General features: G+C 42.6%; 1 protein-coding gene and 1 pseudogene across 1 annotated transcript in view; one reads left to right on the top strand and one right to left on the bottom strand.

Moving 5' to 3' along the window:
• Positions 1 to 17,462, top strand: part of DMD (dystrophin) — a 1,951,120-nt gene that overhangs the window by 489,930 nt on the left and 1,443,728 nt on the right. Inside the window, exon 9 of the mRNA XM_036016633.1 lies at positions 155 to 286. Within this exon, the coding sequence (XP_035872526.1) occupies positions 155 to 286 (132 nt within the window). The remainder of the gene's footprint in view (positions 1 to 154; positions 287 to 17,462) is intronic.
• LOC114505467 lies at positions 13,200 to 14,009 on the bottom strand (annotated as a pseudogene).

The following is a 17,462-nucleotide window of genomic DNA, read 5'->3' as shown; positions in this document are numbered from 1 at the left end:
CTGATAGCGCTGTGTAGGTGTTTACCTTTAAACTTCTCATCTCACCATTTCCATCTAATGTGGGTTATTCTGGGTCTGGGCAAGCAGTCTTTTCAGGGTTACTGATGATGTCTCCTCCTCCTGTCTGCCCCCCTCCCCCAATCCCTTTCTGCAGATCACCGTCAGTCTAGCACAGGGCTATGAACGAACTCCTGCTTCTCCTAAGCCTCGGTTCAAGAGCTATGCCTACACACAGGCTGCTTACGTCGCCACCTCCGACCCCACCCGGAGCCCAGTTCCTTCGCAGGTCTGTCACCCTCTACTCTCTGCTCTCCCCACCAAAGAGTTTCTGCATGCCAGTAGGAGTTGTTAGTGTGACTTCTGTAGGTTTTTTTTTTACTTGGTTATTTTTTCAATTGTTCAGTTACACTTGACATAGAGGAACATACTAGTTTCAGGAGTACAACATAGTCATTAGATACCTTAGGAAGTGCCGTAGGTTTAATATGTGTTGATTCTTCATGAATGTGGAGTCTCATAGTAGTGATTTGTACTTTCATTATGTAATTGCCTGTTGAGGTTCTCTCTTACAAAGGCTACCAATGGTTATAAACAATCTTAAGCTCAAGAAAGGTTTATTACATGTAACTTTGGAAAGAATTGGGGAAATGGATAAAACTTATTAAACTGTTTGGGGAGATTTTCTAGAGATGGGATAGTTTAAGGAAATATATACTCTATATAGATGCCTTTATTATATTTTCACGAAATACCCACTCCTATTCTATTTAAAAAATATAACTGCAACCTTCTTCATATGATCTCTTAAGCTGGCTAATTTAAACTTGTATAATAAGCTCGGTAGTATTTATATAAAAAAAAATCACATGGCAACCAGGTCCTGTACTATGTACTTTTTAATACTTTCCACACAAGGAATCTTCTCTGTGGAGTTTTCCACCATTGCAGCATCGAAGGAAACGTACAAATACAAGAAATGATAGCCTCATATATGTCAGAGCATGAAAATGACATGGACTGGAATTGCTAGATTTCCTAGATTTCCGTTTGAAAAGAAAACTTTACTTAGTTTGCTGAGTAGAGCAATTTGAAAAGTGCATATGGAAGTGACTTTTATCAAAACTAGACTATGAATGGGAATTTAGGAATTATAGACCTGCGCTTCTTGGCGAGAGAGTATACATTTTTAGAGACTCATTGATTTTAAGATAGTGGTTGAATTTAATCAGTGATTTATCTGGCGCAGTTAAATGATACATGAGGCTGCAGATTGTTACCTCTGAAAGATTCCCACAGGGAAACATCTAAAGCTTAGTTATGCCCTATATCCTTAGCTACTTTTCTTGCAAAGCTAAACAAAGGAGACCAGGTGAGAAAATCTGCGAGACTCACCCTTATCCTCTGTTAAATTCCCACCCACATTTTCACAAAGCTAATTGTATACAGTTGAACAAGAAACTTAATATGCTTTCTCATTATCAGTAAATAAATAACAATTCTGCCACACAGTGCTGTTTGCTATAAGCAGTGTGTCCACATTATAGGAACTAATACAATGCTTATAATCCTTACAGAGGCGGGAGGTGCTCTTTTATGCCTGTTTAAAGTTCACGCCCATCCCCCCTCTTCTCTCCCTCCCCTTCTTTACCCTGCTCACTCTCCCTGACTGTCTAGACTCTTGTTAGCACCATCTTCCCGTGGAAACCTCCAAGACTTAAAGAATAATGGTGCACATCCTCAAATAGAGGAGCGTCAGCCAAGACAAAGCAATAAGTTTTTCCGCCCTCATTATCACTTTATTGAGCTGTCTTTTCCAGGAGGTTTTCTCCCGTGCCCATTCTGGCAGCACATTTTTACCTCATTACCACCTCATTAAGGCATTGCTCAGGTATGACTCCTTAATGAAGGAATTATAAATGAACTTAATTTTGCTCGGCTCAGTTTTTCCCCCTGTACTTTTATCTAAATATTACAAAATATATAAGATAGCATAAAATATTCAACAGATTCACTTAATCTGTTTCAGTTAACACAAGCTATGGAAATGAACCCGATGTTCTGTTTTAGAAGAGAAAAGGCATGATTCCCGTGAATGGGGGGCGATCTTTTCTGCCTGATTCTGAAGGGGGTACGTCAGAAGAGAATGTGACACATAGTTAGGTTTGGTGAAGTTTATGTCTTAATTATTTACTACGAAAAAAGATTTCAGGCCTGGCTGGCGTAGCTCAGTGGATTGAACGCGGGCTGCGAACCAAAGCATCACAGGGTCGATTCCCAGTCAGGGCACATGCCTGGGTTGCAGGCCACGGCCCCCAGCAACCGCACATTGATGTTTCTCTCTCTCTCTCTCTCTCTTTCTCCCTCCCTTCCCTCTCTAAAAATAAATAGATTTTTAAAATCTTAAAAAAAAGATTTTAAAAAATTTCTCAGAGGGGCTGAGCCTGTACAGCCGTCTGCAGGCTGTGTGTGGTCCACTTCAAAAGAACTTCAGACAGATTGGATTAGATTCCTCTATCAGGGGTGTCCAACCTTTTGGCATCTCTGGGCCACACCGGAAGAAGAAGCGTTGTCTTGGGCTACACATTAAATACACAAACACTAATGAAAACAGACAAACAAAAAGTCTCATAATGTTTTAAGTAAATTTACCATTTTGTGTTGGGCCGCATTTAGAGCCATCCTGGGCCGCATGTGGGCTGTGGGCCGTGGGTTGGACACCCCTGTGTTTAGAGGGTTCCATTGCCGTGTTTAATGGATGGTTTACAAGGAAGGGTGAAGGTTTCATAATAGGGAAGATAGCCGAGCAGGTGCCTATCTCTTGTGGAAAATAAAATCCATTCATTATCTTCCCCCAATACCTTAGAAACATCAATTATTCCCAGTTGACTAAAAACTGGACAATCTGATCTGTACTCATTGAAGTTTGTGTGAACCCGTTGAGGCGAAACCACCTGAGCTACCTTGCGATCCCTGCCTGTATGGGAGTTTTTCCAATAATTTACCGAGAAGAGAGACCATCCGCTGTGAACCCCTGCTTTTCCCTCATTGCATCACTTAACTGCCACCCAGTCTTTTTGATAGTTACATTTGTATTTTTATGACTTTGAGCGTGCATCTCATTCTACTCCTGAATGAACATTGAAAATCCCCAATCACTTTTTCTCCTTCAGTTTCTGTCTCTCCCGGAGCCTCGCCCTGCCCCAAAGAAGTGTAGCCTCAGACCCGTGTGCCTGGCTTGCTCTGCAGACACGCCACTCCCTCTCACCCTGTTAATGTCCCGTTCTGTGCCTCTTTCTTTCACTTACCGCCTTCCGTAGCCCCTGTTTGACTCATTCATTCATTTATTCAAAACATAATGATACCCTGGCTGGTGTAGCTCAGTGGATTGAGCTCGGGCTGCAAACCAAAGTGTTGCAGGTTCGATTCCCAGTCAGGGCACATGCTTGGGTTGCAGGCCATGACCCCCAGCAACCGCACATTGATGTTTCTCTCTCTCTCTCTTTCTCCCTCCCTTCCCTCTCTAAAGATAAATAAAATCTTTAAAAAAAACCATAATGATATTTAGTCACTAAATCAAGGGCCACCTTTTCAGCTATCAGGTTTTCTACAATAATTGCAACTCTGTTCTCAAAGCCTCTAGACTCAACGGGTTCTTTGTCATCCCCAACTGTTCTATATCTCTCTCTCTCTGTATCTAGTCCTTTTTTCTCTTCCAACTCCCTGAGCACTGGAGTCTCTCAGAAGAACACTTGATCCTCTCATTTATACTGCACTCCCTGTTTTCAATAGGATTTAATCTCCTGGCTTCAAGCTATATGCAGATGGCCGCTATATCCATTTTTACCACTTCCCAAATCTCTGGAGTTACAGCCACATTTCCAACTCATTGTCAACTCTTTGATATGTATCTAAACCTTGATCTGCGGCAATCTCTCAAATCTACAGTGTCTGCAAGTGAGTTTTGTTTCATTGATGGAAAACCTGATCCGTTTCCTCTTTGTTATGCAAATGACAACATTACTCAGCGGTCATCAAGACGGAAATGTCTGCCATGCTCTTTTGTCTCTCTATCGATCTGATATTCAGTAATGGGACATATAAAGTCAATTCTTTCTTCACAACATTTCTCTATTAAGTTATGTCCCCTCAATATTCGTGCACGCCCTCTGATTCATGCCTCCAATACCTGTCTTCTAGATTATAGAAATAGCATTGCAGTCGATATCACTGTCTCTAGCTTAGATCCTCCTGTGAATCAGATGAAATTGTATTGTTAATAGCTTTCATAATACCATTCGGAAAACTTTCTTCACTTCCTTCTGCCTATGTAACAAGTCTACTCTCCTAAATTTCATTAGGAAGCTCCGTGATCCATGAACAATTTCTACTTGCATGCGTATTGCAAAGTAGCCTATCTCACGTTTTCTCCGCTCTGCCCAAATTAAATCATTTGTTTTCCTCTGAAGAGCCAAGCAGTTCCCTGTCTTAGCTTTTATGTTTCTCTAGGCCTAGAGTGACTTCTGTCTCCTTTTCAGACTGGCCAACTTAATCCAAAATTCAAGGGCTAACCAGTAAGTAGTAGAGCCTGGATTCAAGTTCAGATTTATCTAACTCCAAGCTCATGTTCCTTATACTAATACTGAATTTTCTCTGCTATGATTCTGTTACAGAACAATACAAGGGGGGCCTTGGGACGGTATACTATTACCGAAAGAAACCCCCAGGTCCATTGTGTCCACTGCCTATAGGAAAGACGTCTCTCAATGCCAGAGATTCGTGAAAAGGAAAGGAAATGTTTATTTAATGCTATACAAACTTAAAGTAGTGACCTAATGTCTTCATCAAAAATCCTAAAGTCCCTTAAAACACCCACAAACACACACAGTCTTTCCTTCCCCCTTTGCCCAGTCTGGGGTACCGTATCTCAGGAAAGGAAATAGAAGCCCATGGCTCAGGCAGTCCCTGGTTATTCCCAGTACTCCGTCTACACTGGGAGACCTCCCTGGGTTCCTGGCACCCTCAGCTGTATCGCCGGGATCTCTGCTAAAACCAGGTGGTGGTTCCCCCTTCTAAAGCTGTGGGGGTCCCCACTCTGGCAAAGGCACGTGGTCCTCTCTCCCAGGGCCACAGGAGTCCCCACTCAGCCAAAACCATGTGCTTCTCTCTCCAATGGCTGCGGGGGGGGGGGGAGGGGAGGGTAGTCCCCACTCAGCCAAAGCCACGTGGTTCTCCCCCATCTCAATAGCTGTGATCCTCTCTGCACTTCCACAGCCGCATGGTTCTCCTTTCACAGGCCTGCCATGTCTGGGTTTAAATCCCCAGGCCAATCTTCCTCTGCAGCCCCATTTCCGACTCCTCCCACACTTGGCCTCACATGCCAGAACTCATATCCTTCCAGCTTTACTGGGCTGCCATCGTGAGTCTGGGCAGGTGTGGTCCCATGTCATGGAGCCAATCTTCTCCAAGCTCCCATGCAGGCGCTGTAGCTTGGGGGACCTGCTCCCAGTCACATCTGGGTGGGGAAGTTACTTCCATTCCCGTGACTCAGAGCAAGGCCACAGCTATTCAACATATCTAAGCGACCAGCCAAAGGCTATAGATATGTTAAACGACCACGCCAGAGGGTAGCTGCAAGGCTGTTATGCAAAACAGCTCTCAAAGGTCGTGCTCTATTTGTCCCTTCCCCCAACCCACATCTGGGGGGTGGGGTGAGGACATCTTAAAATCTCCTGGACACCTTGAGTTCTGGACCCCATTTCAAATGCCCATTTGAGGTTCCCCCTCTTGGCTGCACCCTGTAACAATTCTTCTATATAGGGTTACTCTTACATGGATTCAGATGCATTTTTGTAGTCATTTAACACTTCACCTACTATGTGCCAGGCATTATTATAGGACCACATGATATATCAATAAACAAACATATGGAATAATCCTTGCCCTAATGGAGGGTATATGCTGATGGGAGAGTCATAATATGATTAAGCTAAACAGTGTAGATAAATAAAATAACATTTCCATTAATATGTAAGTAATCGGCATTAAGTAAAATTTAGTAGTGAGTACCAGAAAGGAAAGATGAAAATGGAATATGCAGAGAGAGGTTAACATTTTGGTTTGGGTTGTCAGAGAAGGACTCACGAACAAGGTACATTTTGAGTAAAGGCTGGAAATAGGTGTGAGTGTCTAGGGGAAGACAAATGCATCAGGAAGAACACAGACAGTTCAAAAGCCCAGAATTGTAGGGATTCTTGGACTATTTAAGGAAAGTTCTGGATGGAAGGGCACAGTGCTAGAAGATGCTGTCTCAGCTGTAATAGTGGACCCGATGTCTTGAAAGGAATGGTTACGACTTAGGTTTTTATTACCAGTGAGATGGAAAGCAATCAGAGGAATGACATAAGCTTGTATTATTTCAACATGGCTGCGGTGCGGCAAATACATGAAAGGGAACAAGGGTGGATGCAAGGAAGCTAGTCAGAATGCAGTGATCCAGGCAAGATGAAAGGGTGCTTGCGTCAGGATTGTTTTTCTTCTTGTTCCCTGAAATTTTTCATTGTGGTAAAATACACATCACATCAAATTTACTCTCCTAACTGTTACCAGCGTACAGTTCAGTGGTATCAGGTGCATTCACAAACTTGTGCAATCGTTACCATCCTCCATCTCCAGAATTCTTCCCATCTTGCAAACTGGAAACTCTGTGTCCATTAAACAGTAACTCTCTATGACTCATGCCCTGCAGCCTCTGGTGAGGCCACCACTTTACGTTTTACTCTCTGTTTCTGAGTTTGGCTCTTCCCCCACCCCCCGCCAAGATTCCACATCTAATGAATCATGCAGTATTGGTCTTTGTCTTTCTGTATCTGGCGTATTTCACTTAGCATATTGTTGCCCTCCAGGTTCACCCATGTTGTCACAAATGGCAGAATTTCCACTTTGAAAGGCTGAATAATATTCTGTTGGACGTTTGTGCATTTTCTTCATCCATTCGTCCACGCGTGGACGTCTAGAATGTTTCTGTGTCATGGCTACTGTGAATGACGCGGCAGTGAACACGGGGGCGCAGATGGTTCCTGCTTTCATTTCCTCAGGAAATTGACCTAAAAGGAGGATGGCTGGATCCTATGGCAGTTCTGTTTATTTTTAATCACAACTCAAGGATATGCTCATTGATTTTAGAGAGGAAGAAAGAGAGAGACAGATAGACAGACAGACATAGATATTGATCTGAGAGACATCTATAGGCTGCCCCCGCTCTGACTGGGGGTTGTTTACCCACAACATTTTTTTTTAAAGATTTTATTTATTTATTTTTTAGAGAGGGAAGGGAGGGGAGAAAGAGAGAGAAACATCAATGTGCGGTTGCCGGGGGTCATGGCCTGCAACCCAGGCATGTACCCTGACTGGGAATCGAACCTGTGACACTTTGGTTCGCAGCCCATGCTCAATCCACCGAACTACGCCAGTCAGGCAAAACCTAGGTATGCACCCTGACCAGGAATCAAACCCGCTCCTTTTGGTGCATCAAACAATGTTCCTACCAACTGAGCCATCTGGCCAGGGCTACCCACAACATTTTGATGTAAAGGATGGCGCTCCAACCAACTGAACCACCTGGCCAGGGCTGGTAGTTCTATCTTTGAATTTTTGAGGGACCTCCATATTGTTTTTCATAATGGGTCTATCGATCAGCATGATGCATGGCGGTCGAATTCTGGATGTGCTTTGGACAACCTACAGGATTTGCTAATGCAATGTGGAGCGTGTGTTTGCTGTATCCTTTGAGAATATTTCATTGTGTTTTAAATTATTTTTAACTGAGTTTATTGGGGTAATATTGGTTAATAAAATTATATAGGTTTCAGCTGTACAATTCTACATCATCTGTACACTGTATTGTGTGTTCACCACCCCCAAGTCAAGTCTCCTTCCACCACCATTTATCCCCCTTTACCTTCTCTTACCTCCCCCACCCCCTTCCCCCCGCCAATCTCCAAACTGTTGTCTGTGTCCATGAGTCTTTTTGTTTCTTTGCTTCATCCCTTCACCCTTCTCACCCAATCCCTAACCACTTCTCTCTGACAGCTGTCAGTCTGTTCTCTCTTTCAATATTTAGTTGTGCCTTAAAAAGCCAAAGAAGATGGATAAAACTTCTAGGCGGCATTAAGCATCAATCATAAGTAAACTAGTAGCTTATGAAATACACATGAAACCCATGAGTTATATTTAGCTGATGAGGAAGCAAATAGCCTGTGAGATATAGGCAGAGGTCAAAATGTGTGCTAAATATCCATAGTAACTTCACCTACTACACATATTTAAAAAATAGATGGAATACATAATGGAGTGCACCTGAGTGTTATTTATGACTAGAAAGAGAAGAAAAGACCAAATCAGGAGGTACGATCCTGTCACCTCTGAGCTGACAGCTACATCATTCCTGAACTGGCCACCCGGGAAGGATACCGTGGTCTCATTATGGTCCCCTAGGTGCTCGACATAAGAAATGCAAATGAATTCCGTAGCTGTTTAGTAAACTAACTGATGAGCTACAGCTAGAGGTCAAGTATACTTGTCCCTGCATCTCTGCAGCAGATCAAATGCACGCGGCAGTATCCGGTGCTTTCTGTCTGTTGGGCCTTCGCTCAGGGATCACCTCTGCTTCTGTCCGCATCGTCAGCAGGGACAGCTGACACAACAAAGCATTGCACAACCCAAGATTTAGATAGTGTATCCTTCCCACTGTTTGACCTTACCTTAACTGTGTTACCTTCCCGGCCGTTTCACCTTGCATCTTGCCATATGCTTGAAAATGATTTATTTATTTTTTAAATTTGTTAGGATGACATTGGTTAATAATAACATTAGATGAGTTTCAGGCATAACGTCTTTACAATATGACATCTGTCTACTATATTGTGTGCCCACCGCCCAAAGTCTAGTCTTCTATCACCGTATACTTGACCCCCTTTACCCTCTTCTTCCTCCCCCCAACCCCCTCTCCTGTGGTAACCGCCGTTCTGTTGTCTGTATCTATGAGGTTGTTTTGTTTGTTTTGTCCATTGTTGCTTTTTGTTTCATATCTCACATATGAGTGAAATCATACGGTAAATGATGGGATTTGACCAATTTCATTTGGTTGGTGCGCCTTTGTGTTTCATGGCCTCTGGGATGGCATAGTGGCAGCAGAACCGAGGCCACCATTCGTCAAGGTCATGTTCCACGTGGCATACTGGGTGTGAACTATGAAAGAATTCAAGGAACCAAGGATTACTATTGCAACACAAGGTTTTTTGCGGGATGCCCGTCCTGCGGAGCTCTCCCGGCCACCATGGATGAGAATAAGTTGTCCCGGACACAATCTGTTGTCCCGACGGTGATTCCCTCTAGTGGAGAATGCCCCAAGCCCTTCTCCAAAACAGCTTTTATTGGGATCAATATGCACAGGGGTATACAGCATGCATGCAAAGCTCATCAATCAATATCTAAAGTCCATAGTTACATAAACATATATTATTATAAGTAACAATTGAGGAAACACAGAGATCTGCCTCAGGTCAGGGTCTGTTAGATATGCTGATACCAGAGGGTCCTTAAGGCGTGATTCATGAGATTAGGAGTTCACTCCCTTATGCTTTTTTTTTAAAGATTTTATTTATTTATTTTTAGAGAGGGAAGGGAGGGAGAGAGAGAGAGAGAGAGAGAAACATCAATGTGCAGTTGCTGGGGGTCATGGCCTGCAACCCACGCATGTACCCTGACTGGGAATCGAACCGTGACACTTTGGTTCGCAGCCCATGCTCAATCTACTGAGCTACACCAGCCAGGGCTCATCCCTTATGCTTTGAATTTAAACATCTGGTTTATATCAACAGGGCTATACAAAGCAAAGCAAGCTTCAAAGGATGCAATGTATTCTTCAGGCCTGGTTTCCCAGGGGAGCCCTTGGTACTGGCATTGGGTCATGTCTGCCTCCTGCATTCCCAGTTTTCTGGTCAAGTCTTATAGGCCTCTTTCAAGGCCTAGCTTGCATGGGACTATTGTCTACGATACCACACAAAATGGTCCCCAACAGTTTTTGGTTTAAGCAATTGGAAGAACGTGAGTTTCCAGCGATTCAGATAGGATAGACTGTGGGAGGAGTGGGTTTGGGAGTAAGTTAGGAGCTCAGTTCTGAACATGTTAATGTCGAGATGCTTATAAGTCTTTAATATATCTAAATCTGGGGTGTCTAAGATTAGAGTTGAAGATATGTAGTTTGGAAGTCATCAGCAACATAGATGGGATTCAAACGCATCGATCTGGATGAGACCACCTGGGAAGGAAGCACAGATAAATGAGAGATCCCAAGACTCAGAGATGAGAAGCAATAGGCAAAAAGGACAAAATGGATGACCAAAATGACGAGAGGACAAAGGAGGGGGGTGTGGTATTTTGGAAACTGGTAGAAGACAGTGTTTCATCGCAAGGAGCATTTAAGAGCATTAGATATTAGTGATCAGGTCAAGTAACATGGGGATTGAAAACCAGGCAGTGAAATGCCAGTGGGTAGGGTCCCTGGAAAATCCTGATACATGGCAGTTATTACAGTGGAATTATGAATAACACCGCAGTTCACTCTCAAACCTGTCCTATTTTGGCCAGTAAGGTAATATGCTCTTACTCTAGCTAATATTCGCCTTGATCAGAAAAATGTCAGTGGAGTGCCTGATTTTCTGGTGTCTGTCGATGATTGGTGTGGGCTCCAGAAAGAATGAAAGTGAAAGAAGCTACCCTGAATAGTTTATGTCCACATGGACAAAAGTATGTTTCTCTTGGATTAACCTGGCCTGCTAACTAATCATGAGTCTCTATACTGGTCTCCTCTTGCTCCTATGACAAATAACCACGAATTGGATGCCTTAAAACAACAGATTTATTATCTTACAATTCAGAAGTTCAACCAGAGCTTCCTTGGGCTAAAATCAAAGCGTCAGCAGGACTGCCTTCCTTCTAGGGGCTCGAGGGGAGGTCACATTTCCTTCCCTGCCCCCAGCTTTTAGAAGCTTCCCTCTTTCTTTAGCTCATGCCCCCCCTTCCATTTTCAAAGATAGCAAAGGCAAATTGAGTCTTCTCATGTCACATCACTCTGACCTACTCTTCTGCCTCTGTCTTCTGCTTATAAGGACCCCTGATTACATTGGGAGCACGTGGATAATGTAGGAAATTCTACCTATTTTAAGGTGGCCTGATTAGCAAACTTCAGTGCATCTGCAGCCTTAATTCATCATTGTCATGGAATGTGACATATTCACAGGTGCCAGGGATTGGGACATGTACATCTTTGCAGGCTATTTTTTTAAATAACCATTTTTAAAAAGATTTTATTTATTTAATTTTAGACAGAGGGGAAGGGAGGGAGAAAGAGAAGGAGAGAAACATCACTGTGTGGTTGCCTCTCACGTGCCCCCTATGGGGGACCTGACTCACAATCCAGGCATGAGCCCTGACTGGGAATCGAACCAGTGACCCTTTGGTTTGCAGGCTGGCACTCCATCTAGAGCCACACCAGCCAGGCAGGGCTGTTTTTCTTCTTAAAACTGCCGAATACCACGGGATGCAAATTTGAGGAAGGTACCCGTTACCTGCACGCTAACAATAAGACTGGTTTCACGTGGCTTTTCTTAGGTGCCCCCGAGTATCAGATTGCCCCCTTCCTCCTCTGTTGACTGCACACGAGCCTCTTCTTTCTTCCAGAGACATTGTGAAACTTCCCTTATCTGGAATCAGTGCAGCAGATAAAGAAACCAACAAGCCAACAAGGACATGCCTTTATTTCTGCCTATAAGGCCTTGTTGATCTCTGTGTTCTTGCACGGCTTGGGGCGCAGGTCTCACATTCCTTCGATAAACGTGTTGAGCCCCAAATCATGTGCTCTACAATCTAACAGCTCAGAGTAAAGGAATCAGGCTCTGGAATGTTCACCCACAATGTTCACTGTGCTTGGCTTATGCTTTTGTAATTTTGTAAGGATACAAGAGAATCTTAAACCTAGCCATCTTGCCAGAACAAAAAGAGGCACCTCTCTTCCTTATCTAACATTTGCAGTTTTTGAAAGGCATCTCATTTGTCCCATTCAGTAAAGCTGTGGAATCATTTTATTACACCCGTATTTTAAAGTGGGAGAAATTTATGGGATAAGGGACTTGTGTCAGCAGCGAGGAACTGGCAGAACTGGACTCAAACCAGGTGTGGGGACTTCTAGTACACTTTTGATGTTTCACGTTTCAAAACTGCCAGCCAGATCAGCCAGAGGGCGTGATCCTTTCTCATTGCCATTCTCCTCAGTCTTCTAATATCTGCAAGTACTAAAAAGCATTTGGAGGGGAGGAATGTTTTTTCTCCTCTTCTTTTCTGTCTGATGAACAATAGTTGTCAACCTCCTGGGAGAATGCATACCACGGGACAGGTAAATATTATTTATGCATTTGTGAAGTAAGCAGTTGAACATTTTAAATTAAGATGCCGAACTTTAAGCATACAGAAACACTGTAGAGAAGCATCATCTGTGTCATAAAAAAAAATCTATAAAACATCACAAAAGTAATAATTATGTCAACCAATAAAATGGGCTCTTATAATGACAAAGAGGTAAAACAGAAAAGTTGTATTATAGGTCTCTTCAAAATAATTAAAGTGGGAATTAAGAAAATCAGATTTATCTTTAAATATTTTTTTCTTTTAAAGAGCCAGCCTTTATTTTAAGGATTTTTACATTGAAGAATTCAGAAGGTGGTAAAGTTTTTTTTTTTGAGATTTTATTTATTTATTTTCAGAGAGGGAAGGGAGGAGGAGGAGGAAAAGGAGAGAGAGAGAGAGAGGGCACGAAACATCAATGTGTGGTTGCTGGGGGCCATAGCCTGACACCTAGGCATGTGCCCTGACTGAGAATCGAACCTGCGATGCTTGGTTCACAGCCCCCGCTCAATCCACTGAGCTATGCCAGCCAGGGCTAAAGTTTTTTTTTAATTTATCGAAATTAAATTATTTGTATTTAAAAAGAGATTTTCATTCACATGTCAAACAACAATCCACCCAAAGGGAATGGGCAGTCTTTAAGCTCATAGTGCAAATAAAGAGCTCAAGAATGTAGCAACTGACACATCTAAAATACGAAACAGATAAAATTCTTAGAAGATACATGCAACAAGCTCAGAACAAGAACATTTGATAACTTTGCTGGTGATTTCAATAGGATTCCAGATGTTTCCAAACTCAACTTGAACTCTCGTCTTAGGCTTTGTATTTTGCTCTTCCGGTTTCACTAAAAACACAAACAGGATGCAAATCCCTGAAGTACTCATTAGAGTCGAGGGCATATCCTACAACAGACTTGTCTGGAATTTCAAATCCAATAAAGTCTGGTCTATATATATATATATATCCAACACTCCGAGGGGTCCTTTTTACCAGCAAGCTTGCGACCTTCACCAGATTCTACCGCTTGACCAAGGGAAGCAAGGTTTGCATTGTTTGGCCCGTGTCAATTACAGCTTCAACAATCATGACATTCTTTCCAGTTAAAGTTGAGAGGTCATCTCCACTGATGACTTTTGTGTCCCCTGTCGATCGGTCATTACAGTAGCTTTTCAGTCTGATAAAATCTGCAGTCATAGGAATGGACCTGTCACTATTTCTGTTCAGGGCTTTGATGTAATCCCGCAGGTCAGCAAAGAATGTATAGCCCCCCTTGAGTACGCGGAGGGCTACAATGTGATGGCCTCCCCTCCCCTTTATCACATCTTGAGCAAGCCATTCGGTTCTGTCCATAATTAGTCCATGAGAAGTAAACACCTTTTCCAATACCTCAGTGTAATGTTTAGGTATACAGAATAAATCTAGGTCATGACCTGGTTCATTATCACCAGTCATGACACTGGGCCTGCAAGTCGCCATAACTGAGCCCGCAGGCACGCCAACTGAAGGCAGTCTGAGGAGGAAGAAGTTGCTGCCCCCCGCCCCCGAAAAATGGGCAGAGGCGCAGCAGGAGGAAGGGCCATACCAGAAAATGTAGCAGTTTTCTTTCTTTAAATATGTTAGATGACGAATATAATGTTTGGGGCTAAGCAAAGATACAGTGGCTAACACTGTAGAACAAGAAATGGCATTTAGGTATTCACCAATGGGAAGAAATGAGAAGGAAGCACCTTTCTTACAAAATATACTCATGCCCTCAATGTTTGTCTTATTCATTGTGGCTAACTGATAATGAGTCTCTGAATTAGTCTCCTCTTGCTGCCGTGACCAATAACCACAACTTTAATTCCTTAAAACAACACAGATTTATTATCTCGCAGTTCAGAAGTTCAACCCGAGCCTCACTGGGCTAAAATCAAAGCGTCAGCAGGACTGCCTTCCTTCTGGAGGCTCGGGGGCAGGTTACATTGCCTTGCACAGCAATTCGTGCTTCTCAGACCTTCAGCTCCACCCCTGGAGTGGTTGTTTTACAGTTTCATCTACATAACGACTAGCAGTTCCCACACTCAAATGTGTTACCGTAACCTCAAGTTCAGTATATTCGAAGCTGACCTCATCTTTTTCCATGGGGTCAGGGGTCTCTTCTGATCTTTTTTCTCATCCAAGCTTGAACCCTCTAGTCCTGTGACACCTTCTCCCTGAACTCACTCATACATAACTGGTTCTCAGTATCTACCCATTGCCACTATGGATCACTTCTAGCAACCCTCCCTCACTGTCTGTTGGCCTGCAATTCAAGACCTCTTCCCTGGCAAACCTCATCAGTCTTATTTGTGACTCTCCTTTATACAGATCCTTTTACGTGTGGATCTTTCCTTGTAACAAGCTTTTAAAATATGCCATTCAATCACTTTGCTCCCTTTTTCTTCCCCGGCCTGTTTCTCCTTCCTCCTTTCACAATTGCATGCCCACTTGCACACCCTCCACAGCTGCACAAGGATTCTCTGTAATAGCAGCTGACCTTATACTAAATGGTATGTTTCAGGAGATGAATGATCACTGGAAGGAAGCAGTCTTACCAAAAGTTATTTATTTTATTTTTATGTTTTAAAGATTTTATTTATTTTTAGAGAGAGGAGAAGGGAATGAGAAAGAGAAGGAAACATCAATGTGTGGTTGCCTCTCCTGCGCCCCCTACTGGGGACGTGTCCCACAACCCAGGCATATGCCCTGACTGGGAATCAAAACAGCAATGCTTTGGTTGGCAAGCCCACGCTCATTCCACTGAGCTACACCAGCCAGGGCAAAAGTTATTCTTTTTATTTGACATATTTTTACTATAAGATATGCATGGATATGATTTAAAAATAAAAAGGATGAGTCAATTAAAATAAACTTGCCACCTGGTGTTTGTGTGTGTCTGTGTGTAAAATTTCAAGTATTTGCATGTATTTCTTGTGAAGGACAGTGAGCATTTTCACATGTGCATAAGAATTAGTAGGATTTCCTTTTCTGGGAACTTATCATACGGTTCCCAATTTTTGAATCAATTAGCTTAGTATCTTTGCTTATCAATTTGCAGGCATTATTTATATATTAAATGCATTAGCCATTTATTTGTGACATGGGATAAAAATAATTTCCATGCTTTGTTCCTTGCTTTTGGGGGAGTATTTTTCTACTTTAAAACATTACTTTATGTTGCTGAGAATTATTTAATCCTTTACTTTATGGCTTTTTTTTTGTTCGTGGGGGAGGTTCTAATTATAAAGGGCTCTGCTCTTGAAAGGGTGCTTTGAAGAGATTCTGCCATGGCTGCTTCAAGTCCTGTTTTTAAACTTTGATCTTACTAAAGCTGTGCAAGTTGCAAAGTTGAGAAACACTTTAATCTTTTCCCCAGAAGCTACTCAGCTGTTGAAGCGGTCTATTGATTAATGCATATTTATTATAATGTAAATGCATGCCTCTTGTAAGGATGGGGAAGCATTTCCTAGAAGCTCTAGGAACTTCATAGCACATTTTTGCTTCCACTTTATTGGATAGGTTCAGGACACGCCTCAACCAATAAGGGGAAACCAATCAAAAGCCAGCCAAATGGGACAGGGTGATTCCTGAATCAAATAAGATTCTATTAGGAAGTGGAGAAGAAAACAGATGTTGGGTAGGCAGCCAACAGTTATTTAAACTATCCCAGGGCTCGATGGAATTTGTGTCTGAGGCCAGAAATTTCACCATTCCCTGGAAAGGAGTTGAGATAAACCGAGAAATGCACTTGATGCTCCAAAATCGGAAAAACATTCATTTTTAAAGCCCCCAAATGAAAGCCCACTTACTCGGAGAAGCACCAGCCCTCGAGAAGGAATGTACTAGTTGGCCAAGGGGGAGAGAGCCCAAGATTTGGCATCTGAGAGACCGGTGTTGACATTCTGCCACTTTCTAGCTATGTGGCCCTGAAAGAGTTTCCGGGTGTCAGTTTCTTCATGTGTATTATGGTGGCTGTATCTAACTCATACAACTGCTAGGATGGTTAAGTAAGATGAATTATATAAAGAACAATCTGTGCTATAGGCTCATTGCAGGTTCTTAAAAACTGACATCAATATCAGGATTATTATTTTCAATGCATCCGCAGTTAAGGGAAATTTTGTGGTCTGAGCTGAGAGCCTTATGAGAATTTTTATCAGTTCTCCTATGAGAAGGTATACCCTGACTTATAAACTGATTATACCCTGACTTATAAACTGATTTATAAGTAAACTTTTGAACGATAAACTGTGGAGTTTGACAACTTCCTGAGCTCATATACTGGATAAGGATTCAAAGGAAAGGATACACTTTCTCGCTTTAATGGTGCTGAGAAATAATCTTGGAATCACGGAAGGTGGAATATAGCTATGCTTCCCTCTAAACCCAAAAGGCGCTTGTAGGGTTTTAAGCCCAGTCCTTCTGTGTAGGGAGGAGACGGGCGAGGAGATTCCTCCGTCTCTGCCGTCAACCCTTCCCAACGCGACTTGACTCTTGACACAGCTTATCCCTCAGACTGAAGGCAGATTATACAGAAAGATTGGCAAACAGAGGGTGCAGAGCCAGCCAGTGGGGAGCGTTCCTGAGATGAAAAGCCCCATTGATCTGCTTTGTGGAAGCCTTTGTGCTTTCTGATGTGATTGAGCATTTGACCTAGGAACAGAATTGTCAAGTTTGAGCTTAGCTCTAAAGATTGGTGCCCAGAAGATTTCCGAACAGAGTTTTGAAACTGGAAGGAGTGGTAGAAAAAATATAGGTACTAGTATCACTTTGAACAAACACGCTCTTACCCTTCAGTATATTATCTATACAATGGAAAAAGGGAAAAAAGAATCCTGGCTAAGTAACATCGTCTGAAGCATTTCAGGATTTTTCAATGTCAGGTACATGATATTCTTACATTGAGAGTCGGATTTTTTAGTCAGACATCCTGAAATTAGAGGTGTCTCATTTTATTCACTTACCCAATCAGTATGTAT

This window comes from Phyllostomus discolor, chromosome X (genome assembly GCF_004126475.2).
Source record: "Phyllostomus discolor isolate MPI-MPIP mPhyDis1 chromosome X, mPhyDis1.pri.v3, whole genome shotgun sequence".
NCBI classification, from domain to species: Eukaryota; Metazoa; Chordata; class Mammalia; order Chiroptera; family Phyllostomidae; genus Phyllostomus; species Phyllostomus discolor.
Note: the sequence above shows the minus strand (reverse complement) of the source record. Positions and strands in the feature narration are given on the sequence as shown.